The sequence below is a fragment of the Gasterosteus aculeatus genome, chromosome 16 (assembly GCF_964276395.1).
Source record: "Gasterosteus aculeatus chromosome 16, fGasAcu3.hap1.1, whole genome shotgun sequence".
Taxonomy (NCBI): Eukaryota; Metazoa; Chordata; class Actinopteri; order Perciformes; family Gasterosteidae; genus Gasterosteus; species Gasterosteus aculeatus.
Window position 1 is genome coordinate 584,331 of NC_135704.1, and position 26,195 is coordinate 610,525.

At 42.9% G+C, this 26,195-nt stretch overlaps 1 protein-coding gene across 6 annotated transcripts in view; it reads left to right on the plus strand.

Moving 5' to 3' along the window:
- Nucleotides 1-26,195, plus strand: part of slc37a1 (solute carrier family 37 member 1) — a 34,328-nt gene that overhangs the window by 2,496 nt on the left and 5,637 nt on the right. The window contains exons 2-17 of one of the 6 annotated variants that reach the window (XM_040201522.2): nucleotides 129-246; nucleotides 1,086-1,315; nucleotides 3,039-3,268; nucleotides 8,108-8,189; nucleotides 8,968-9,085; nucleotides 9,633-9,711; nucleotides 10,380-10,515; nucleotides 10,597-10,673; nucleotides 12,110-12,276; nucleotides 13,908-13,960; nucleotides 15,077-15,130; nucleotides 16,718-16,840; nucleotides 21,021-21,111; nucleotides 24,268-24,330; nucleotides 24,463-24,548; nucleotides 24,836-24,884. In XM_040201522.2, the coding sequence (XP_040057456.1) occupies nucleotides 3,213-3,268; nucleotides 8,108-8,189; nucleotides 8,968-9,085; nucleotides 9,633-9,711; nucleotides 10,380-10,515; nucleotides 10,597-10,673; nucleotides 12,110-12,276; nucleotides 13,908-13,960; nucleotides 15,077-15,130; nucleotides 16,718-16,840; nucleotides 21,021-21,111; nucleotides 24,268-24,330; nucleotides 24,463-24,548; nucleotides 24,836-24,884 (1,234 nt within the window). In that variant the 5' untranslated portion in view covers nucleotides 129-246; nucleotides 1,086-1,315; nucleotides 3,039-3,212. Of the gene's footprint in view, nucleotides 1-128; nucleotides 247-1,085; nucleotides 1,320-2,934; nucleotides 3,269-8,107; nucleotides 8,190-8,967; nucleotides 9,086-9,632; nucleotides 9,712-10,379; nucleotides 10,516-10,596; nucleotides 10,674-12,109; nucleotides 12,277-13,907; nucleotides 13,961-15,076; nucleotides 15,131-16,717; nucleotides 16,841-21,020; nucleotides 21,112-24,267; nucleotides 24,331-24,462; nucleotides 24,549-24,835; nucleotides 24,885-26,195 lie in introns of those variants that run through there. The other 5 variants (XM_078091259.1, XM_040201523.2, XM_040201521.2 and 2 more) reach the window with 5 other exon arrangements.

The window sequence follows — 26,195 nt, forward strand, 5'->3', positions numbered from 1 at the left end:
GACACCATTAACCACAACATCCTTCTTCTCTCCAGCCTGAATCCTCCCTCAATATCACTAGAAATGCTGTCTAAGAAACAGACAACAGTTAATCAGTATGAATAGCTGCATGTCCTCCTCTGTCTCAGGGCGTAGTAGTGAGCTACTAAGGAGAGATGGGGCTGCAGGTCAGATGGGTGTGGCAGACTGAGGTGAATGAACGTGAGTGAGTGGGAACCTAAGTCCACAGCAGAGAAAGAGAAACAGGTAGGATGGCAGCTGTATATAATGTCAGAGTTATAAATAACATGTCTAATTTAATTTAATTTAATTTTGTAAAGCCAATAATGCCAAATTATTTTAGGGGGCTTCAGATAGTAATGTCATAGTAATATCATAGTAGTGTGATGCTAGTGTGCTAGTAGTTTGATAGTAATGTCATAGTGTGTGCTAGTAGTTTGATAGTAATGTCATAGTAATATCATAGTAGTGTGATGCTAGTGTGCTAGTAGTTTGATAGTAATGTCATAGTGTGTGCTAGTAGTTTGATAGTAATGTCATAGTGTGTGCTAGTAGTTTGATAGTAATGTCATAGTGTGTGCTAGTAGTTTGATAGTAATGTCATAGTAGGGTGCTATAGTTTCATAGTAATGTCATAGTAGGGTGCTAGTAGTTTCATAGTAATGTCATAGTAGGGTGATAGTAGTTTCATGGTAATGTCATAGTAATTTCATATAGTAGTGTGATACTAGTGTGCTAGTAGTTTGATAGTAACAGCATAGTAACATCATAGTAATGTACTAGTGTGCTAGTACTACTGTGCTAGACTCTACCTCGACTATCTTTAGATTGTAGCACTTGTACTTATAACACCACTGATCTATAGCAAATTGTAAATTGGCTTATTTGAGGAAATTGCACTCTTGTTTCTTGTTCTTCTGAGTTTGTATCCCTATGGTTGAATGCACATATTGTAAGTCGCTTTGGATAAAAGCGTCAGCTAAATGACATGTAATGTAATAGTAATGTCATAGTAGTGTGATAGTAGTGTGATACTTGTGTGCTATTAATGTCACAGTAGAGTGATGTTTGACCGCGGCCCACAGTGAAAAAATCTGGTCAAAGATCAAACGACGCTTTGAACGGAGAGGAAGCAGGAGCCGGGAGTGACGTCAGAGCAGCAGAGCGAAGCGTGCGCCGCGACCAGGCAAGCTGTGTGCGCGCGCTGTGTGCGCGCGTGTGAGCAGCTTTGAGGTGGCACCGAACAAGGAAGTGGAGGACATGTCGCTAGACTGAAGCCGCATACAAAGAGGAAACCGTCGACTCTCCCTCCGAGGTAAGTTCACCAGCAACAATGGACTGTTTGCGACTCATTTGGACCGGGGAACGTCACGACGCTGATCGGCGGCTAAACCCGTGGTCCTGCCGCGATGTGGACGGCTTTTCGCCTTCATCCACAGTGTCGAGGGGAAATGCCTTGTTGCCTCCTCTGCTGAGAGGCCTCATCTATGTCGACTGTGTTAATTAATGACTGGAGGTTGTGTACGTGATTTTGTCATTGTCTCATGGTACGTTACGAGCATTGGAAGAGGAAAGAACCTTCCGGTCCGCACAGGAGCGTCGGTCACTGGCACGTCTCGATCTCCTGATGCGCCTCTTAGCCTCAGCAAACCCGGTGTTGAGACCAGGCGGCTTCCTCTGCGTTCATGGCACGGGGCGATGGGCTGTAGATGAGGCCTCGTGACTCATCATGAAATGAATCAGTTATTAATCCAACTGCCTTGTATAATGTGTTAAGTGAGAGTAGATGAACAGGAAGTCCTGTGCATTTGAGCCACTACACCGTATACCGTGCACTGACACTATAAACTACACTGTGCACTGACACTATAAACTACACTGTGCACTGACACTATAAACTACACTGTGCACTGACACTATAAACTACACTGTGCACTGACACTATAAACTACACTGTGCACTGACACTATAAACTACACTGTGCACTGACACTAAACTACACGGACACTAAACTACACTGACACTATAAACTACACTGTGCACTTACACTATAAACTACACTGTGCACTGACGCTAAACTACACTGACACTATAAACTACACTGTGCGCTGACGCTAAACTACACTGACACTATAAACTACACTGTGCACTTACACTATAAACTACACTGTGCACTGACACTATAAACTACACTGTGCGCTGACGCTAAACTACACTGACACTATAAACTACACTGTGCACTTACACTATAAACTACACTGTGCACTGACGCTAAACTACACTGACACTATAAACTACACTGTGCGCTGACGCTAAACTACACTGACACTATAAACTACACTGTGCACTTACACTATAAACTACACTGTGCACTTACACTATAAACTACACTGTGCACTGACACTATAAACTACACTGTGCGCTGACGCTAAACTACACTGACACTATAAACTACACTGTGCACTTACACTAAATGGCACTAAATGGGCTCCCTCAAACCCTGAGAATAGCCAGGATACCAATGAACATGCAACTTGATTCATATCAAATTAAGAAAACAGCAAATAATCTTTGAAACTTTGGAAGCTGTAAAGCTTTTCTCTTGTCAATGTGTCCTTGGACAAGACACTTGACGCCCAGTTGCTTGTGTAGGTTGGTGTCTGAATGTTTTCGGAGGAGCACTGATGGGCGGGTGGCCCTGTGGATCCTAGCCATCAGTTAGCGAACAATCAAAGTTTAACTTGCAGGACCTCTTTCTCCCTCGTACTCTACTCTGGAGGGTTAAAGTGGCGTTTAATGCTCTGATGGACATTGATAGTATGTGGATTTAGCTGAGCTGAAGAAACAAAAGCAAATGAGTCTTTTACTCTCACTTGGAAGCTGGCACTTAATGGTAACTGTGACTTTTCACACTGATCCTCACTGATTTCCCAGTCTCCCTCTTTATCCCTCCAGCTGCCCCTCTCCTATTTCCTTTTCTTCTTCCTCCTCCACACCCCCTCTCCTCTCGTCTACTCCTGATTGTCCTGTCCTTCCAGCTCCAGTGCTCATGGTATCAAGCATGTATCCTCATGTTACCAACCTTCAAGAAGCTTCCTGAGATGGAGAAGATGCAAGAAAGTGCCTCCATGTTCGTGTCAACCCCATCAGCCTCCTCAGCGTGACCCCACATCAGCTGCTCGTCACTGTCATTGCCAATATTGTGCCCAAACATGGCCAGTGTTCCTCCTGGGATCCGCCTGCTGGTGTCCTTCAACAAGGACCAGTGGTGAGTCCAAACTTGATCGTGGGTGTGTGTTTGAGTGGGTGTAGTCTCTTTAAATTGTACATATGCCTTTTCTCTGAATTTTCCTTATATGTGATTCTGCCAATTTGCCAACATTTTGAAGCTCATGTTTAGGTGTCCATTGTTTGCCTCCTTTTTTGGTCTTTGGTGATCAGTTTATCTGAAAGTACTTGTGGAATGTGGGCTGAGCAATAACGTCACTCTCCCATGACGATTGTCACTGTGGATGGTGCATAACAGGTAGGACTACTTTCTATGCAGGGCCTTAGAACCAAGCCGGTCCTTAGGCTCCTGCTCGAAAAGTGCATACACATTATAAAAGCGGTTTTATGTCTGCAACCATAAGGTCTATTTGGAATATCTGGGTGTCATAATAAAGGGAACACTTGTGAGGTCTGTGCCGTCTCATTTTAGTGTTGTTTTCCCACCAGCTAAGACTTTTCATAGCAAACTGCCGAGGTAAGGCGAAATTTAATTTGAGAAAAATGTTTTGAGAAAACTATCTTTTCTCAAACAATTTCTGTTGATGTTCTTTGGCTCTGGTACGCTGAGTTTAACTGTGCCTTATTTTGTGAGCTATTTGGTTTATTTGGGTAATGCCTACATTAGGCCTGTCACAATATGTGATAAAATGACATATCGCACACTATCTGAAATTGCGTGCAATCATTTTTGGTGCTGCGATGTTAATTAAATGAACGTCACCAACATTTAAGTTGATTGCGCTGCCTGTCCTTTTTCCTTGTGGAAAGCAGCGGCGGGGCTTAGGCAGCGCAGACAAGAGAAGCAGTGAACCCAACTAAGCTAAAATCTAACCTAAAACAACAACCATCCGCCCAGTCTTTCAACCTGAACTACTGTCGGTTCCTCCGGACTGCTCGTTCGCCTCTTTGGGCGGGAGGAACGGCGTCCCGGGGCCGCCGCCCTGCGTTCCTCCCGGGCCGGCCGATTGTTAGCAGGACCGGGCCACTCCATCTCGCCCTGCCGGCGGTCAAAGCCCCCGGGTTAAACCTCCCCGGCTGCCGCGGCACGCCTTTCCACTGGACACATTTTCTCGAATCCGACCGCATCGCACCAAGCCCGATACTATTTTTTTTGTTTTATTTATATAGGATATTGTCACGTGGGGTCCTCTTGGGGGGATGGGAAATGGCGAGGATACAGCGTACTGGTTTAGCAATAGTCTTTATTGAACCGTTTTTGGACAGCACACACGATCGCTCCAGCTCCTTCGCCAGCCTTTCTCGCTGTTGCCGGATCTCTCCTACTTAAAGGTAGAAGACACACACTGATTAATCTCAGCTGAGGCCAATTATGCCCCCCGGAACCACTCCCTTCTCCGTCCCCTCTGCAGCTGAGCCAAACCACGCACGCTACCACAGATATATATTTTTTCACATTCCGATTCTAATGTCTTAACTATTCTGATAAATAAAACGTTTGTTCTTCTTTTAAATAGCGTACTTTTATTACTATGCTATTATATTATATATTATAACTTGCTTCATTGACTCAAATCATATCTTGTCTGACCTGCAATCTGGGTTTAGGAAAGGCCACAGATGTACCACCGCTACACTGAAGGGCCTTGATGATGTCATCACTGCCATGGACAAACAAACGTGTGTAGCTGGCTTTATAAACTTAGCCAAGGCTTTTGACTCAACTGTAACATTCTCCTGCAAAGACCAGCGTCGGCTTGTCCAGTGGATGTTGCAACTGGTTGTTTAGCTACCTGGCTGGTCGTGTCCAGCGGGTTAAGACGGAAAACATCATGTCTGAACCTCTTAACATTTCAAAAGGTGTGCTTTAAGGCTCCATTTTAGTCCCTATTTTGTTCTCCAATTATATTAATGATGTAGCCAAAGCTGCTGGAAATTCCTCTATTCATCAGTATGCTGATGACACCATCATATATTCAGCTGGTCACTCCACTCTGCTGTGTCCATCCTTCAACAAGAGTCCAGTGACTTCATTCGGGACATCATTCCAAAAGTCCGTACTGTGTTTGGTCATAACTCCTTTCATTTTGCCACTGCAAATAATTGGAACTCAGTACAAAACACGCTCAATCAAGCTAACAGCCCTCACCTCTCTCAACATATTCAAACATAAGCTGTAATGAGCCATATAGTTGACTGCTGTACTTGCTGACCAGCTCTTCTTCTCTCTCTTCCATTTTTACAAAGTACTTCCAGTAATCTGCCTTTTTTGTACATAGTGTTTATTAATTTAACTATGTTGTTTTTAGCCATGTGTTTGTCATACTGAATTGTGTCTGTGCTGTTTGTGTCACGTGCGTGGAGTGTGCTACTGCCCCTTGGCCAGGGCCCTGTTCCTCGTACGTGGTTCAACTAGCTCGATCAAATGTCTGATTATCCAGCTCAAATTACCGGGATGCTATCTCGGTTCCTCGATGGCGGATCGGCGCTCAAACCGTCTCGTTAGTTTGAACCAGATGTCAGTCATCAGGATAATCGTCTTACGTTAGAAGGCGGAAGAGTCGATCACCGAAACCAGGATTTTTAACAATATAACGGCAAACAAACTTAAAGGAAGAGCGTTCTTTTTTCCCGCTGACGAGCAGGAGATGATCATGAACACATATGATGAGATAATATGTTAATTTGAATAATTTCTGTTCATTCTGTACGTCCATCGCAGTCTGTCCGTCCCAGGGAGGATCGTCCCGTGTCTCTCTAAAGGTTTCTTCCCTTTATTCTCCCCATCAAATACCTTTTCATTGTTTGGGGAGTTTTTCCTGTGCCGATGTGAGGGTTTCTTACTGTAAACACCTCTGAGGCTAATTTGCGATATTGTGCGATACAAAATAATATAAAATGAATCATATAATCATGGCAAAAACTGACAGCCCGACAAGGTTTTGCAGACAAGTTAACGTTATGCGTGTTGGTAAAATGTATAAGCTCATTTAAGTGCCTCGTCACTCTAATCAATCAGATTATATTTCTTTAAATGTGTCTGCTGGCAGGAGGCTTCATGATGATGATGATGCATCATCATCCAATGAGAATAATGATCTCAACTCTTTCAGAATATGTAGATGAAAACAAGCCCAAAGAATCAAATTGATACAAATGAATAGGATCTACGTACTGTATCAGCTTATGTGTGTGAATGTGTATGGGACAATCAGTATATATCTGTTACTCATAATCAGAAATTTGATCAATTGAAGCAGTGAAATGTGGAACATTCAAGTTTATTAAGCGACAAATAAACCAGAACTTTACGAAGAGCACGACATGCAGCGACATGTTCTCTGCATCGCAACACCGTACAGACAGGACAGTATGAGAGACGGTGTGTGAGATACTGTGCGAGACATGAGAGAGTGTGTGAGAGAGTATGAGAGACAGTGGATATTCGGCTGCAGCGTGTGGTTTCCATCACGTAATGTAACGGGGAAATCTTGTAAATAAATCATTCCTTGTCCTCAGCATCTGTAGCGCTCGTACAGGACGTCATTGCGGCTAAACGGGTCTTTGTGATCTCGGAGAAGTCTCTCCCTATAAAACGTTAATCTAACTGATATCGCTCATTCATCCATGTGGAAGTGAGCTGCCCTTTTTTTCCGGGAGTGATGAACTAATCCAGCAGCTCAAATGAATCTGCGCCGGAGATTCGAAGTTTTTCGATGTGTTGCTATGGTGATTTAGACAAACCTGCTTCGGGGAACCGAAAAGCCTGATCTACATCGTCTCATCCTGAAAATGATCCGACTAACTCAGTTAGCCACGTACGAGGAACAGGGCCCTGGTCATCCTTGAGACCAGTAAATGAGAATTGGTTCCCAATGGATTTTACCTGGTTAAATAAAGGTTAAATAAAAAAATAAAATATTATTGTCATTATGTTATCAGTGGCATAAAATGGTCTGAAAATTGCAATAATATCGCATATTGCAATAAATGTTGGTGCAAAAATCGCACAACAAAAATTTGATATCATGACAGCGCTAGCCTACATACTAAAGAAGGAAAATAAAAACCTGATTGGTTTGAATAATGATTACCTTTGGCAAGATTTGAAGCATAATCAAGTGTGAGTTAAATCGTCATGTCCAGCTTCAGCACAGTGTGTATCAGACAGCTGAGCTGGTCTTGCCAACTGTCTGTATTCAGTACTGGTCCTAGTGTCCTCATCTATATGACGCAACAATGACAAACAACATTAGCAGGGTAATTCACCCTAATAAAATCCCAATAATAAACCACAGCACAGTCAAATGTGAACATGGCCCAGACAAATGTAACACAAATCAAAGTACACATTCAAGTATGCTTAGATGCAGAAGGGTGCAACATCGATATAGAGGTTTGGCTTTGTCGAGAATACAGGTAGCTTCGTAAACATTAGAAAAGCAGCAACTATTGTTGTAGCTCTACAACTCATCATCTTTCTTATTTGGATCCAAACAACAGATACGTTTTACAAATATTTCCTATGGTAATACTGGGAAGTAATATTTCCACAGAAAAAATGCACCAAATGATTTAAATTTATCTACCTTTTTACAACAATATACCTCAATACTTTCTATTTTGTCTATTTTGTCTTTCTGATAGCTGTGGATTGTGTTATTTCCTACTTTTGAATGTGAAATATTCTTTGTGAAGCAATGTCTGCAAATATAGTTTCATATATATTTTTGGTTTTGTTTTTAGCCTGTCTCGTTCGCAGAGGTAATGCAAGCTTGTGTAATAAAATCAAGCGTGAGCTGTGTCCCGTCTCTTCTTTTTTAACATGTGTTCTCTCGTCATTAGCTCTCACTGCCGCCCTCTTGTGTTTCCTCTGCAGGTACAGAGCTCTAACTTTCATCCTCACCTTCCTGCTCTACACCAGCTTCCACCTGTCCAGGAAACCCATTAGCATTGTCAAGGTAACACATGCTAATTGCTATAGTATACTATATTTCACATGCTGGTATCACAGGCCCTTTTAGAGATTCGCATGTGTATATTAAAAGCAGTTAAAAATGCAATGACATGCGCCTCAAGGAGAGGGCTGAAAGGAATCTCCATTCTAGCAGAAGTTGTCATGACCGTGGGATGGTAAAGGGATGTTGATGTTTTTAATAATCTGGTTTGTATGAGGCCTTTATCTATCGGTGTTTTACCCCTGTTATCATTCTGTGATTCTCAGTCAGAAAGAGCTGTCTGACAGCAAGGTGAAATATTCTGAACACGACATATTCCTTAGCTAATACGGATTATTTGAGGTGTCTACAATGCACATTGTGCTGGTGCTCTTGTCTGTTCTGGCTCCGGGGTTGAGTGTTTCTGGTCACAGGGTGTCTGACTGGGGGAAATCAGCCTGGGTCTGGAGGGCACTGATGTTCACTGTCATATCTTCCTAATTCTGCTCAACATACATTCTTTTGGTGCACAAATTCACACTGATGTGGTTACATTCACACAATTTGTACAAATTCTCTTTCCTGCTGTTTCTCCGTATCAGAGAGTAGAAGTAGGTCTTCACCTCCATATTGGAGAGAGAGGCCAGGAGCTGAACTGATTTTAGCAGCATGTGTATTTGGTCTAAATACCTTAATTTGACCAGACCAGTGTTTCCACCACCTTTGAACAAGGCCCCCGACTGGAATTTGTATTTATATGGACATATTGAAAGTAGTAATTTCCATTGATTTGTATTGACAGAGTGAGCTCCATAAGAACTGCTCATCAGCCAATGAGCTGGCCACCGTTGCCTCCAGCAGCCAGCATCCCTCACTGCCGTCCCTCCACACAAGCACAGACTGTAGCTGGAAGCCGTTCGGTTTGTATCTGCTTGACTTCTGACATTTTCCAGGGGTTTCAAAAAGTAACAGGGGGTTGGTGAACCTTTTTGACATGAAGGTGGCATCAGCAATGTTCTTAAACGGTGAAAATAAATCTCAAATCAAACCCCCATAAATAACAGGTCACTTAAGATCCCAGTATCAAAGGGGACGTTTGGCTGCGGGTGAGCGAGCACTCTAACATTCCCATTGTGCTATTGGTTTAGCTTAGCTACCAGTCAGTCAACAGGATACAGTTCAGCATCTGGGCTAATGTCCCTATCACCTACAGGTTTGCTATTTGCATGAGCAGAGCATGCAGCGGGGCACTGCTGGTCATCCCATAGACCGATAACACGTCTGAGGAGAAACTGTCACCAACTATATCTATAATATAACTGTACCATCACACTGGGGGGAGGGGGCGCCACGCAAGGCGGAGTTCCGCCCTGGCGGTAACCTACACGTGTCCGTAACCCCCGCAACCACCTTCGGTGTGTCCGTCTCCCTCCACCCCCCCAAACACTGCACTATTTCTATTCTCAGATAAAAGGAACTACAAACAGCTGCTGGGAGCCATGGACTACTCATTCCTCTGTGCCTATGCAGTGGGAATGTACCTCAGGTAAGATGGGCAGAAAAGCTGGGGGCGAAGAAAACGATCATCAAACTCTTTGGATGTAAGAAAAGGCTATAAATACAATAAGCTCAGTCAGTAAATCCACAGGGATAACATGAAAGGGAATTCAACCATCTTCCATGAAGCTAAATGTCTTTGTCAGCCCATTTACTTCTGGCACTAAAACACACTGTATCTGTTTAAAAAGGAAAAAACTACGTAAATATGTAAATGGACGCTGCATTAGACCAGAAAGACAACGTTTAGAAGTGGTCAGGGCTGCTTTGAACTCATTCGGTCCATACACCAAAAACGGCTGAGATTACAAAGCTCAAGCTGGATCAATTTTCAAAATCTAGATATTAAGGTTGTATTTTGATTTATTTGAGGTGTTCATTCCTTCTTCTCATTTTACAAAAAAGAAGGGTCTCCCAAATGCAGTTTGTTTAATTCCAAACATTTTATAGAGTTGCTGGATCTGTATCATTACTGTGAAACAATCACGTGTGCTGTGGCTTTTAATGCAGTTGTTTAGAAATCCTGCTTCCTAGCAGACAGACGAATATAACTGGCACATCATCTCCTTGGTGAAGGTACAGCGCTTAGATTCAGAAACCTTATCGGTTTGAGTAAGTCGCTGCCTAATATTATCTCTCCACTATGTGCCCATGCAGCGGCATCATTGGCGAGCGTGTGCCTATCCGACTGTACCTAACCGTGGGCATGCTGTTCAGCGGCCTGTTCACCTGCCTGTTTGGACTGGGTTATGTCTACAACATTCACAATATGGCCTTCTATATATTTGTCCAGGTGAGAAGATCTATGTACCCATGCATCTACACAGGCTCACACTACTCCTCACTGTCCTCACTCATCCTCCTGTGATTTCAGGTGGCCAACGGATTGGTCCAAACCACTGGCTGGCCCAGTGTAGTGACCTGCATCGGCAACTGGTTTGGTAAAGGAAGGTACGGCTGAGTAGCGATAGAACTGTGAATAGTGCTTTTCTAGTCTTCACTCACACCGATGAGAGCAGCTACCACACACAAGGTCACCTGGGTCACCTGCCCATCACTTCCACTTCAAAGATCATTTGTACTCACAGCAGTATCCCCGCCCACTCCCCTCAAACCGTCTTCCCCCTTTAGTCTATAATCCTAGTATTTCATTCAATGAAATCTCTCAATGAGAGAGAGAGAGAGCGCGTGTCGTGGCCATTAGTTAATTTACTTATGTTTGTGCAGGTAATATGTTGTTAAATAGGTTTAAACTTAAATAAATGACCTATACAAGTAGTTATGTCTCGTTATATAAATTTGTCCTTTTTATTGATGCGCCTAATGTGCAACAGGATATTCCAATATATTTGAATATTTGTCTTTTTTTAAGCGAATATTCAAACGTCCTTTTTGAGCAATTTTGACAGCCCTACATTGGCAGATATTAACAACGTGTCAAACACGTGTTATTTGGTTGCTACCCTTACTGGTTGGAAAAAAATGTAAAGACACACAGCAAAATTCGAGTTAATTTTCTGGTGTTAGGCAAAACGTGCAGAGTTGAGATCACACTGCAAAAAGTGATTCAACTCTTACAGAGTCAATTGTACGAAAGAGCTGGAGTTATTATCCAGTGTCAAGATCTGATTCATTTGCGACACTTAGTAGAGTTAAATGAACTCTTTGATAGGTTTGAAATGTAACCGTACAGTGTCACACTTGGGGTTTGGCTTAACTCTACGTACTGTGGCGCATGGAGTAGAGAGGGTGAGCCGGGAACCACAAGGTTGGTGGTTCAAACCCTGGCTGCCCCATGTTCCATGTCAAAGTGTCCCTGAGCAAAACACCTCACCCCTAATTGCTCCCCAGGCGAAAATGTAGAAACCATGGGTTAAAAATGCAATGTAAGTCGCTTTTGATAATCGTGTCAGCTATGGATAATGTTTTTAACACTGGGCAGATTTATTTTTGACACTTATTCCGAGTTAACTTGTTAACACTTCGTTCAGTGTTGATTTAACACTGACACGGACAATATAAACACCAGCTTAGAGTTAAAATTGAATCTCAGAGTCAATTTAACTCTCTGAAATTATGCTTCTTCTTTCTTTTCATATATGCTAGCTGTAATCTTAAGAAAAAATTATATTAATTATAATTTGAGTAATTAATATTCAATATGTTTAGTTGAAATCATCTTTTCCCGTGGAAGATTATATCATCCTAGTTAAGGATGTTAAGTTGGGCCAACAGAGAGAACGTACTGCGTTTGAGTTTCAAATTACCAAACCGGATGCAAACAAAGGTATTAAACAAATTATATGAGATGTATTGGGATCAAGTCCACCTTTGTGTGACACTGACACGCTGATATCTGTACTGCTGCTGTCCTGTCTGTGTGTCAGGCGTGGACTCGTCATGGGGCTGTGGAACTCTCACACCTCAGTGGGAAACATCCTGGGCTCTCTGATCGCCGGCTACTGGGTCTCCTCCAACTGGGGCCTGTCCTTCATTGTACCGGGACTCATCATCGCAGTCATGGGCGTTGTCTGCTTTCTTTTCCTCATTGAGCGTGAGTTAAGCCTCCCCTCCTCTGGAGGGCTTTTACAGCCAGCATCAGCTTTTAGTTGTGAAACTGGAAACATAGTTGCCATTTTTTGTCGTGCAAGATAAAATATTTGAAGCTTTTTATTTAATGATTCTGGGGCAGAGCAGAAAAAAAGAGGTATTTTACCCGGTGCGAGAAAGTCATAAATGCAGTACGAGTCAGTCAGTAGAAGCAAACAAATCCGACAGGGAGCAGGCAGAGACCCATGAACAAAGTTAAACTGGGGAAACTCTCATGAGAGGGGAATTCTACAAGCGATGAGCACACAGCATGAGACATGGTGGACCAGAACTATGGTGTATATATGTGGGAGAAAACCAGGGGCAGGTGTAGTTAAAAAGCAATCAGGGGGAACGCGGGAACTGAAATGACAGGAGAGGTTAGTGAAAAAATAAGACAGCAAGCATCAGATTAATGTTAAGTTACATTCCTGATCATGGCTCTCAACATGACGACGCCTTAACTGGACACTGTCAGGGATGCGTGGGAATGCAGGACTCAAACGCAGAGTTTGCAGGAAACAAAAACAACTTTAATAGTCAAAAACTCCAACAAAGTAACAGGCCAACGGGCAAAAACACACACAAGTACCGGGGGGAAAAAAAAAAGGCAGGCAGGAACGAGGTCCATCCAGACGGTAGACAGGGACAAGGACCATCCAGGACGACAAACAATGACGCGACAAGACACCCACAGCTTAAATACACTAGGGAGGTGCAGGTGATTGACCACAGGTGGAAACAATTCGACAATCACAGGGGATGACAGGACAAGGCAGGAAGTGAATTTACCCAGGGAGACAAGAAGCAGAAAACTACAAAATAAGACAGGAAATAAAACCACACCGTGACAGACACAAGCTAACATCGCATAGCCATGGATACAGCAAACCAGCTGTGAGCGCTTCCTACTTTCTATTCCTATATATGCAAAAGTAGTGCAGCTGCTGTCATGTTCTTTACAAATCCATTAAAAGTGAATCTTTCTTTCTCTACATATCAAATTTTTCATTTTCTGCTCAGCTCAAAGTTGCTGGGATCCTAGGAATTCCCTTATTTTTATGGCCCGGCCCACCTAGTTAGTTGTCAATTGAATCAACAGGCACTCTCGTATGTGATGTTCTATTTGTAGATTAAAAAGCAACTTTATTTGTTTCGCTATCCTTTCTACAACGAATGCATGAGCACATGCGGATACATGCATCAACTCCTTTGCAGTGTTCCACTTCAACTGCTCAGCGCGACCTGATGGCTGCTTCTCAATTTCTAGACCGGACTTGGGAGAATGGGCTGAAGAGTCCGGTCTCCTGAGTCCATGCGTCTGATGATAGTCCACGAGTCCAGACAAGAAAGCATATTGAGAAAGGGCCTGTGTGTGAAGGAGGCAATTAATGCCTCTCATAGATTGTCCTACCTTATGTTCCCCAAGTGAAGTTTTTCCATTTGTAGCTGTACTTTCCACAGTAATGGTTTGTACAAAGGCCTTTGACTCGCAGAAAGAACATCAAGCTAAAACAGCTCGCATTTTGAGGCCGTATTTTTCAGTTCCTAGGAAGACTACAGGCTGGAAATTATGTGTTTTTTTTCCCTCTCCAGATCCAAATGACCTGAAAATCACGTATGCCCAGAATCCTTCTCGAGGAAAGAGTGTAAGTACAGCAAAGTCCTTCCTTCCTTCCTACCAGTAACATCACACTATGTAAATCATCCAACTTCTTTAAGGAAAGCTGGAATCTTTAGCACTGACGACAATAATAATAACCACAACATGTGAAATATTACTTTTTTATTTCTTTTCAATATCATGACATGTCATTATGATGAACAAATTACTTTTCTATTTGAGTTTGGCACTACAGTAAATCACTAGTTTAAACATATTTTCACTAATGTTGTTGTAATTCACTGGTTACACGTATTATTGCATTTGCGCATGGAGCAGAGAGGGTGAACCGACCCTGGCTGCTCCATGTCCCATGTCAAAGTGTCCCTGAGCAAGACACCTGACCCCTAAACTGTTCCCTGGGCGCCCTGCGGCTGCACGCTAGTCCTGTGTGGGACAGGTTAAAAATGCAATGTAAGTCGCTTTGGATAGAAGCGTCAGCTAAATGTAATGGTGGTGTTGGTAAAGTACTGTGTCAGCTACCTGCCTTGTTGCTTGTCTCGTAGAGCGGCCCAGGGATGCGTCTCCCACTCTCGCCGACTCCTAAGAAGGACCAGGGTAGAAATGTGTGTCAGGGGGATCCTGGCCCACAACAATGAACAAACCAACGTTAGCAAATATTATAGGCAGCTTCCCCTTTTCCACCTGCCAACTGAAAACATGAGAAAACACGTTGAACCAAAAAGAGCTTCTTACCCCTAAACCTCCTGACTCTTTTACAGTTACGTACAATTATTAAGCTCAACTGTGCCCCCTCCAAACACTGCCAACTAACAGAACAGAACACTGATGGGGTTTGACAGCAACAAAATGACCCTTCTTTGAGGGTTAGGGTGCTGCCCCGCCCCCCGGTTTAATGGTAGGAGAAACATTTCTGACTATAAATGTCACTTTATGGTCTTGTTTCTAAAAGAAAATACATTAAAGGATCCAAACAGGAGAGCCAGGAAACATAACAAGAAGTGGGGTACACAGTTACAAGTCAGGACTAAAGATCACTCACAAAAACAACATATGTTTTCTCTCTCGGTCTCTCATACAAACACATATCTGATATATACCTACAAGTGTGAATAAATGATTACTGTTTCTCTTCAAACAGGTTCCGGCCAGGAGTTGGAATGGCATAAATGGACACACAGACAACAAATCCCAGGTCTGTGTGAATGTGTATGTCTGTCTGTCTGTGTGTGTGTGTGTGTGTGTCTGTGTGTGTGTCTGTGTGTTGCGTGTGTGTGTTGCATTTAGTCTTTTTCCAGCTGAGCCCCACAGAGCAGAGCCCTGTTAAAAAGTACAGCCAGTGACATGTAATGGCCGTGTAGCTCTCTACTGATAGTAAGTTTCAGCGGCGTAGCAAAATTCATAAACTATTCAAACCAGGCACCAATTTGAGATAAGACAGAAATAAGTTTGTATTTCATTGCACTGATAATTCTCAATCATGCATGAAGAGGAGAAACAAGCTGGAAGGGCGGCACCAAACAGCTGGAGGCTTTGAGATTTCATTCATCAACATTCAAAGGCTGCGTATCTTTTACTTTTAAAGGTGAGGTTCCAATAATAATATTATTATCATACTATTTTTAAGAACTAGTTTTGCGTAGGATTGTTTTAGACTATTTCCAATAACTCCAGAATCTTATAAAGTTCCAAATTCTCAAAAGTTATTCAGATGTTGTCCTTATCCATATTTGTTGGCGTTTTTCATTTCAAAACAAACTCTTCATTGAGCTCAAAGTACAGCTGTCTGCTCACCAGAGGAGGCATGCGTTATAATGGGGCAGCCCAGCAGCAATCCAACAGCACCATAAATTGCATTTATTATTATTACATTACATGTCATTTAGCTGACGCCTTTATCCAAAGCGACTTACAATAAGTGCATTTCAACCACAGTTAGTGTGTTAGTGGAGGTAGAGTCTGAAGAGGTGTGTCTTTAGTCTGAAGATGTGAAGGCTCTCTGTGGTCCTGGTGTCTTCAGAGAGCTCGTTCCACCATTTCGGAGCAGGACAGCAAAGAGTGGAGATCTAGTCGAGTGTTTTGCTCTCAGTGAGGAGGAACGAGTAGTTTATCACATGCAGAGCGGAGAGAGTGCGGGTCGGGATGTCGGGTTTGACCATGTCCTGGATGTAAGCTGGACCCCATCCATTTACAGCAGGGTACATGAGCACCAATGTTCATACTAGAAGAGTACTCAATGGAATAGATAGATTTTTCTGCCCAACTGTCAGTGAGTTGCTTAAGCAACAGTTAGTCTACCTACCAGCTTTTGGGCTATGCTGGATGAACACAGAAAAATAATTTCTTGGCTGAATCCAAATGTTTGTCTGCTGGACTCGTCACGCATAGATAAGTGTACATACCGTGGACTCTCTGTCTCCTCGTTTTCCCTTGCAGAATATCTGATTTCATGATTTCATGTTGATCCACTATCATGCCAGTCAAGTCCACTGCAAGTGCGTACGAGTTGGGACATTTGGATTTAGCCTGGTGCTTTCTTGAACTTGATGGAATTCTAGTTGGGTTAGGTCTACTACATGCAATTGTTCTTTAAACAAGCATGTTTGTCTGTCCCTTAAAAGGTTCAAACTGTTCCTCTTTCATGTAGTCACGTAATGTATCACAGGTCACCATTCAAATTTTCCTTCGCAAAAACATCCTGGTCCTCCCCAAGTTCAGCTCTTAACTTCCGTTCATTCTCTGTATTCCTATGTGGTCTGATCATAGTCCTTCTCTTCCCCAGAGTTACGACACAGAGTTGTTGTTGCCAAGGGACAGTGTGTGTGTTGCCATGCAGCCGCTCGTGGTGGTGAAGAGGGAATCGGAACCGTCCGCCATCAGCTTCATGGGAGCTCTACGCATACCGGTCAGTGACCCACAGACACACACACACACAGCTGCTGTGGTCACAGATCAGATGCTCCAGAAGGGAAATCAGCTCTGGCCATAAAGTGGAGTTGATCCCTTGCTAATGTTTAGCAAGGGATCAACTTCTTATTTCTAGATAGGTTTGCCCACTGACAAAGAAATGAACGGTCTGTAGTTGTAAGGGCAAATTCCACCAGAGACACACAGAATATAACATAAAAGTACAGAAAGACACATCCTGTAGAAGTTAGACATTGGTTTGCATTTAATAGTGGGAAATAAGCATTTGATCCAACCAGCAAGACTTCTGGCTCTGACAAAACGGTTAGATTAGTCCTCTCGCTTTAAGAAAGTACTCCGAATCTCAACCCATTACCTTTTTCTTACCTATTAAAAGACACCTGTCAACAGAATCAACCAACTGACCAATCAATGAATCAGATTCCAACCTCTTCACCACGGGCAAGACCAAAGAGCTGTCTAAGGATGTCAGGGACAAGATTGTAGACAAGCAGAAGACTGCAAGGGGTTATAAGAAAATAGCGAAGCAGCTTGCTGAAAAGGGGACGACTGTTACACAAAGGGACTGTCAATCGTCCTCGGCCTGGGGCTCCAGGCAAGATCTCGCCTTGTCGGGTGTCGTTGAGCATGAGCAAGGTGAGGGATCAGTTAGGAAGTACTTTTGATAGAAGTACGTTGCACCTTTGTTTGGGACTCGCTGCCATGCATTAGGTCTTGCATTGCCCTTTAATGTCACCAGCTTTGTTCACTTTGGCCTTCGGAGCCCTTTGTACACTGTCCAGTAATGCCTTTTGTGTTACTTTAATAGGGCGTTTCCTGACACATTTTCCTTTCATCATTGTGCACACTGGGATTTGACTGTTTCAGCCGTGGTTGGCTCTTTAACAATAGAGTCTTGATTTGGTACCTTTAGCCCTATACCAAAATCCATCATTGAACAATTCAAAATCAAACTACCTGTACAGATCTTGTATTTGTGCGATAAGCTGGAACCAATGCATCCCATGTATATACAAAATAAAAGTGCACAGTCATATTTAACATGTATACTTTGCTAGCGCTACATACTTCTCTGTCTATTGGTCCAACTTACACATTGTGTTACGGTGGTGATGATCAGTTGTCCACTTATACTTCAAAGCAAACACATCAGGCATCGTCTAGTCCAGTGTTTTTCAACCTTTTTTGCGTCAATGCACACTTAAGACACAGAAAAAATCTCACGGCACACCAACAACCGGAAATGATATGAAAATCAATCCCAAACATAGTTTCAGCATGAGCATAATATACTCTAAGAAATCAGAGAAACGCGTGTTCTATTTGTTCTCAGCAAATCTGCCTATTAATTACGCTGTGTACCGCCACCCACAGGCAGAGTATTGAGCCTTCATACCACCAACAGCGCGACGACACACACAAACACACAACTTTGCTCTTTTTTTTTCACCAATGAAGTGACAATATGTAAAAATGATTCCTTTAAAACCTGTGCTCCGCAGCATAACATTACCGATGTCAATACCCTTGCATTACATTAGATCTTGGTTACAGGTAGGGCTGCAACACCGAATTGATAAATTCAATTAATAAGTGTTGGCAATAAATGTCATTATCGATTTGTTGTGTCGCGCAACTGTTCCACCACTCAATACGTCGCGCAGATATCCAAGTGTAAAAAAAAGTTGAGTTGAGCGTAGAGGAGAGCGTTGAGTTAGTGTGTCTGTGAGTATAGTGTTGTAACGCATCACAGGAGACAGGAGTAGACCCAAGCGCAGAGCGCAGATTTAATGAATAACAGGTACACAGGGATTAGGCTTAGTCGTAACCAGAAGACAGGCAGGAGACAGCAAGGAGATCATTGCTGCCAGTCTCTCATCAAGAGGGGACAGCTCCGGTGTCTCCTTTCCCACCCGTGGCAGACACACCTTGGCGATGGCGCGCTAAACACTTTTTTGCATCCACTTTGATGTCAGACCATTTTTTCTTTATTTCGGACACGGTCCGAGGTCGTGAGGCTGCAGCGTTGCTCTGCAACCTTTTGCCACTCAAGTGCCTTTTTGGCATTAGTGATGCTCATACTGTGCCCTCCAAAAAGCAGTTTACTTCTCCTTTCCACCTCCCAATGATCATTTCCACTTCACACTGAGTGAAGTTACGTTTCTTCGTTTTCCTCTCAGTGTTTGTCATGATTTCGCAATCGATGAATATTAATTTGTGGGCGTTCCACAGACTATATAAGGGCAACTATGGGCGTGACATGAAGCCGCAAAAGCTGCGCTGCATTTAGAAGTGATTTTGATTTATTAAGGGAAAACTGCGTAGGACGTTTTATAAGTCTGAATATTTCTGTGCGTACGCACGTCCTTCGTTTCATCCGTACGACACCTCTGGTGCAAATCCTAAGGTTTTATAAATGAGGCCCCAGATATTAAAGGCCTCAGTACACCGGGGAAGGGGAGCGCTGATCGTGACAAGTGTAGAGCAGCGGTCGGCAACCTTTTTGTCTCAGGGGGGCTTGCGTCTGCGTCGCTCTGAAAACGCAGAAGCATAAACTAGGCTTTAGCTGCTTTAGCATAGGAACCGCTGGGACTTCCTTTATGAAAAATGAGCTAATTCCGTCCCACAATTCCTTGCAGCTGCAATATTTAAATGGTGACGTATCATTCGGATGTTCACGAGTAACGATCATGACTGAGAAATGCAGACCATGTGAGTAACCGTTAGCATAATTCATTTATGTTGCAAACTTGTTAATAAAGTAATACTTTAAACCTGGCTGTTTATGTTGACTGCATGAATCAGCACTGTAACAACACATGAAGCCATCCAAGATGCTTCTTTTGTCGTCCATCTTTGGAGAAATTGTAGTTTGGCCGCTACAGACTGATGTCACTAAAGCCTAGTTTATGCTTCTGCGTTTTCAGAGCGACGCAGACGCAAGACCCCCTTGCGTGTGTCGAGCCATTTTTCTAGGCAAGCGTCCCGCAGCGCACCAGGCTGCGATTGGTCCGCTAACTACGTCCTTTACGAAGTCTCACATTTCCGCTTTCATAGCCCGATACCGCCATTATTAAAACGAAGAATGTTTACGAGAGAACAGACCAGATTTAAGAACTTTTGTGGGAAGAAATGTGTAAATATGACCGCTTAAACAACCCGTCATTGGCGGGTTGTTTAAGCGGTCATATTTACACATTTCTTTCGACAAAAGTTCTTCAATCTGATCCGTTCTCTCGTAAACATTCTTCGTTTTAATAATGGCGGTGTCGGGCTACGAAAACAGAAATGTGAGACTCGCACCAGGCTGCGATTGGTCCGCTAACTACGTCCTTTACGAAGTCTCACATTTCCGCTTTCATAGCCCGATACCGCCATTATTAAAACGAAGAATGTTTACGAGAGAACAGACCAGATTTAAGAACTTTTGTGGGAAGAAATGTGTAAATATGACCGCTTAAACAACCCGTCATTGGCGGGTTGTAGAAGCGGGTTGGATTCATGGAGGGAGATCGCCGCAAACGCCGGTTTGCCGGTCGAGAGGTGCACAAAGTTGTGGAGGAAAATACGGGACAAATGTGTCCGCGATGAAAAGCAGCAGTGTGGATGCACGGGGCAATAAAGTCTATGATAAATAAACAAACAAATAAATAAATAGACGTGACTCTCTAGGTCGTCTTCAACAAAAACACGTTACTCCACCTGTTGTTCTGGAGGTGAATTGCTCTGCAACACACGCAAGACTTTAGAACCATGAATTGAAACGAGTGCGTCGACGCAGACGCAGCAGCATGCGTCTGCGTCACATCACAACTACATAGCTTAGTGTCACTTCCTTACTCCTCATGAATCCTCTTAAGCATCTTTCCTTAAGCCAGTGACGGTTTCTCACAGAGGTCAAGGAATAGACGTTAAGAATAGACGATAGGAATAGACGATAGGAATAGACGTTAAGAATAAACGTTAGGAATAGACGATAGGAATGGTGGTTTGGAATAGACGTTAGGAATAGACGTTAGGAATAGACGTTAGGAATAGACGTTAGGAATGGACGTTGGGAATAGCACACAGACAATATGATGGTAGGGGAACAGAAAGACGGACTTTACAATCTTCTTCACCAATAACCTTGTATTGGCATGTGTTTGTCTCTGTAGGGAGTGATCGAGTTCTCTCTTTGTCTGCTGTTTGCCAAACTGGTCAGCTACACCTTCCTGTTTTGGCTCCCTCTCTACATTACCAAAACAGGTGAGGTCCAAACACAACAATAACCAATAGTGTTCCTCATTTTTCTATCTCCTCAGAATTCGCATCTAAAAAAACAAACAAAGGAATATCAAAATATTGTTTAATTGAATCCTTGGAGAAATGAATCTGCTTGTCTTCAATTCTTAACTCATACAATATTGGTATTTTGAACACATCTGAACCGGTCAATGGCAAAACTGTAGCAAGAAGAGTTTTGTGTTTACACCAATGATGCTGATAGTAAAAGTTGAGTAAAAGTCTTTTGTTGCTGCTACAAATAAATGCAGTGCAAGAATCAGAATTTTATTATGATGGTCTGTACTTGTTGATCTCTTTTCAAGTCTTACTTCCACTCAAAGCTCTTTTACACATCCTGTCATCATCCCCCGTTCACACCCATCTCTACACCGATGACAGGTGCTACCATACACAGACACACCTGCTTAACAACGAATATTCACACAACATTCAAACATGCCAATCAAAGCAACAACAATGTTGGGTTAATTGTCCCGTCCAGGACACATCGACATGGACACTTGAGGAGCCGGGATCCAACCACTGTCCATTCTTTGAAGGACGACCCTGCTCTCGACACTCAGATCAGTTTTAGTTTTCCTACAGCATGTCCACATCTCCAGCAGAATAACAACACACTGGGCCACTATGTTTACCCAGATATTTGTGACCGCTACAAAGCCATCAGATCATATATCCCTTCTGATTAAACGGGCATGCTGCCACCCAGGAGACTGACATGAAGAGTCAGCTGTCAATTATGCCCCGGCTCCAGAGGAACGGCCACTGTCTGTAAACCTGATGAGAAAGAATACGATTAAAGCTGCTGGACCTGATAACTTCTCTAGTTGTGTACTCAGAATATGTCAGAATATATAGTTATATATTATACAACTATATATAATAGTATATATAGTTGTGTACTCTATAATATTCTGATGGAATAGACATACCATCAGAATATACTAACTGATGGTATGTCTAGTATATTTACAGTTGTGGTCAAGAGTTTACATCCACTTGTAAAGAACATAATGTCATGGTTCTCTTGAGTTTCCAGTTATTTCTACAACTCAGATTTTTCGCTGATGAAGTATCTGTTCCGATCACTCTGTCACAAAAAACATTCATAAAGTTTGGTTCTTTTATGGGTTAACAGAAAAAGTGACAATCTGCTGGGTCAAAAATATACATACAGCAGTGCTAATATTTGGTTACATGTCCCTTGGGCATTTTCACTTCAATTAGGCGCTTTTGGTAGCCATCCACAAGCTTCTCGTTGAATCTTTGACCGCTCCGCTTGACAGAATTGGTGCAGTTCAGTTAAATTTGATGGCTTTCTGACATGGACTTGTTTCTTCAGCATTGTCCACATGGTTTAGCCATTCTATTACCACTTTTGATGTTACCTGAAATTTTATATTACATGTCATTGAGCTGACGCTTTTATCCAAAGCGATTTCAACCATAGGGATACAAACTCGGAAGAACAAGAAACAAGAAAGTGCAATTTCCTCAAATAAGCCAATTTACTATTTGCTATAGATCAGTGGTGTTTCAAGTACAATTTAAGTGCTACAATTTGTTAGTGTTTTAGTCGAGGTGGAGTCTGAAGAGGTGTGTCTTTAGTTTGCGGCGGAAGATGTGAAGGCTCTCTGCGGTCCTGGTGTCTTCAGACCATTTCGGAGCAGGACAGCAAAGAGTCGTAATCTAGTCGAGTGTTTTGCTCTCAGTGAGGAGAAGCAAGCAGTTTATCAGATGCAGAGCGGAGAGTGCGGGTCGGGATGGAGGGTTTCACCATGTCCTGGATGTAAGCTGGACCCCATCCATTCACAGCATGGTACGTACAAGAGCCTGAATCAGTACCTGCGCCGCCTTGTGAGTGAGAAGAGGACGTATTCTCCTTATGTTGAAGAGCGTGTATCTACAGGATCGTGTTGTTGCAGTGATGTTGGGAGTCAGGGAGAGTTGGCTGTCGAGTGTGATGCCGAGGTTCCTAGCAGTCAAAGTGGGCGTTAGCACGGAGTCGCCAAAGTTGACTGTTAAGTCCTGTGTAGGAGAATCTTTTCCCGGAAAGAGAAGTAGTTCAGTCTTGTTGGGTTGATTTTCAGATGGTGAGCGGACATCCACTGAGAAATGTCAGTCTGATGTGTGTTTGGGGTCATTGTGCTGTTGGAACACCCAACTGAGCCCAAGACCCAACCTTCGGGCTGATGATTTTAGTGTTAGTGTTCCAGCAGCTTCTTATTCTTGGCAGATCTGCTTTTTGGTGGTCTCAGTTGACTCTTCACCCTCCTGACCAATTTTCTCTCAGCAGCAGGTGTTGGCTTGTGTTTTCTTCCTGATGGTGGCAGTGACAAAACAGTGCCATGCACTTTATACTTACAAACAAGTGTTTGCTGTTGTTCTTGGGACCTGCAGCTGCTTTGAAATGGCTCCAAGTCACTTTCCTGACTTGTTCAAGTCAATGATTCGCTTTTTCAGATCCATGCTGGGCTCCTTTGACTTTCCCATCGTAGCGTTTGTGGGCGTTTGTATCCAATGAGCCCAATTTAAATGGCCTCAGATTCACCAGTTGTAGTCACTCATAACCACTCACAAGAAGTTAAGAGGCCATGAAGCTCATTTCATTGACACAACTTTCTAAGTCCCCAAAATTGCTAATTCAAGTTGCTGTATGTATATTTTTGACCCAGCAGATTTTCTCACTTTTTCTGTTAACCCATAATAAAGTCATAAAAGAACCACACTTCATGAATGTTTTTGTGACAAAGTATCTGTTTCAATCACTCCATCAGAGAAAAATCAGAGTTGTAGAAATAACTGTAAACTCAAGAGAACCATCACATTATGTTCTTTACAAGTGTATGTAAACTTTCGACCACAACTGTAACATATCTGTCACCCTGCTTCAAGACAGACGCCTGTACTAAACAAGTATGGCCCTGTGGCAGTTATAACCATTCTGATGAACAGCTTTAAGTTGTTGAGAATCAGCATTACAAACCTCCTGAAAAACTTCTGCAGACAGCTTATCGACTGTGTGAGGTTCCTAAAACAGTACAAACTGTCATGGGCTGTGCACACCCACGTTGCCAGAACGACAATTGAATCGGGAATCTATCTATCCTCCTACAGCTCACCTTGATGCCAAGAAGGCTGGAGATCTCTCCACCTTGTTTGATGTTGGAGGAATAGTTGGTAGGTGCTTTTTTCTGTTATCTTGCTGTTCTGCGCATGCACATGTCTGTTCTTCCAAAAGTCTTGCAGTCAACATTATTACATAGTTTAGTGCTTCATGGTTAGTATGACAGATCGTGCATTGGTCCACAGGGGGGATCTTGGCAGGTGTGATCTCTGATAAGCTGGGGATGAGAGCCACCACCTGTGCAGTCATGTTGCTGCTGGCTGCTCCTACAGTAAGTTGCCACTGCGCTGCCGCTGTACTCGCCAATTGTAACCAAGACATTCACAGCTGTGTTTTCTACAGCCTAAAGATTCCTTGATGGTGGAAGTTTCCCTTCACTGTCTGCATTCAGTGCTCACTGAGGCTAAATGTGTGTCTTTGTTAGCAGTAGACCGATCAGTGTGTTCTGTTTTAGACAAATCCTCTTTCCGCTCTTCAGTATGATTAGTCTGCCGCTGGTTTAGTTCCAAGTGTGAATTGGGAATAGTGACAGACTGTTGCTTTCTCTTCGCCCTGCAGCTGTACGGTTTCTCCATGATCAGTGACTTTGGCTTGGGGCCAACCATCGGTAAGAGCAGTTCATCCTCTTCACCCTGTCCTGGGGCTAGTGCTGAGTGATCACATGATCAGTTTTGTATTCATTTCCAACAATTGTTCAGATTAAGTCATTATATAATGTAGTTTGTCGGGATCTCCGATCCCCCCGAGTTGGTTGATGAGAAGAATCGGAACACGTTGATCAATTAAAGTCAAAAAGTCAACATTTATTTAGAAGAGAAAAAGATTACGTGAGCACTATTACATGCATCTCACAAGTCCTATGGGTTCTTGGGTCCACTGATCAAGGATCAAACTGTTGAGTAGGCAAGTAGCAAACCTAGTGGTATTGGTTCAATACGTCGCGTTGTTTCTCTCCAGTGTGACGGGCCGGTCTAGGGGAAACTCTTTGCTCACCCACCCACGAGCACCAGTAAACAAAATAATCTTTACCAAATACTCGTTATTATCTTGACTCCACAGGCTCCCTCAACTGTTCCTGCTCCTCGTCTCAATATGCCGCTCGCAGTCATAATACCAGCTCATTTGTCATTATGACAATTATCTGACTTGTTAATGACCGCGCCACCGAGGGGTCATTCTTGCATAACTCCCTAGTTCAAATTATATTATGGCCCAGATGGACATATTTAGGCTGGGCCTGTTTTGTGCCACTAGCTGCTACCTCGGGTCTGTTGTTCAGTCATCAATTATACTGAATCTATAGAGACAATATTTTCTCCAGCAGACATTTTAAGTCCAGATTTTCTGCTTGCTGCTAAATGTACTTGGCTCTGCTAAACTTCACTCCAGATGTGACACTAAATGGTCACATCTGGTTCCTAAAACGTAATATGACTCAAAGCATCAATCCACAAAGTGACTCTGTCTACTTTGATATTCAATCTGTTTTTTACACCCTTTCATAGGACTCACTAACATCATCTCTGGGATTTACCAGTTTATAGAGCATTTATTAAAATATTTCCCTGGTTTAAAAAAATATTGTACTTTCAACAATTGAGCGACTCACGCGGCTTTGGAAGGCAGCAAAACACTCCCGTGCTGAACATGTGGAGGACAGTGTTGTGCTCTAGTGATTATTTAAATGATAAAAGCGGCGGTTGTATAGCTATAAGTCATAATTTTGTGGGCCGTCAGTAAAGACAGGCCCGAAGTCTAAAGATAGGCAAAGAGGTGAAAGGTCGGTGGAGCCGAGACAAGTGTCCATTTAATAAGTACTATATAGATAAACTATTAGTATTACCAACCACACAAGGTATGTTTGTTAATGGAATAAACTTTCATTGCACAACATGAGAAAACTGTGCTCATTAGAGTG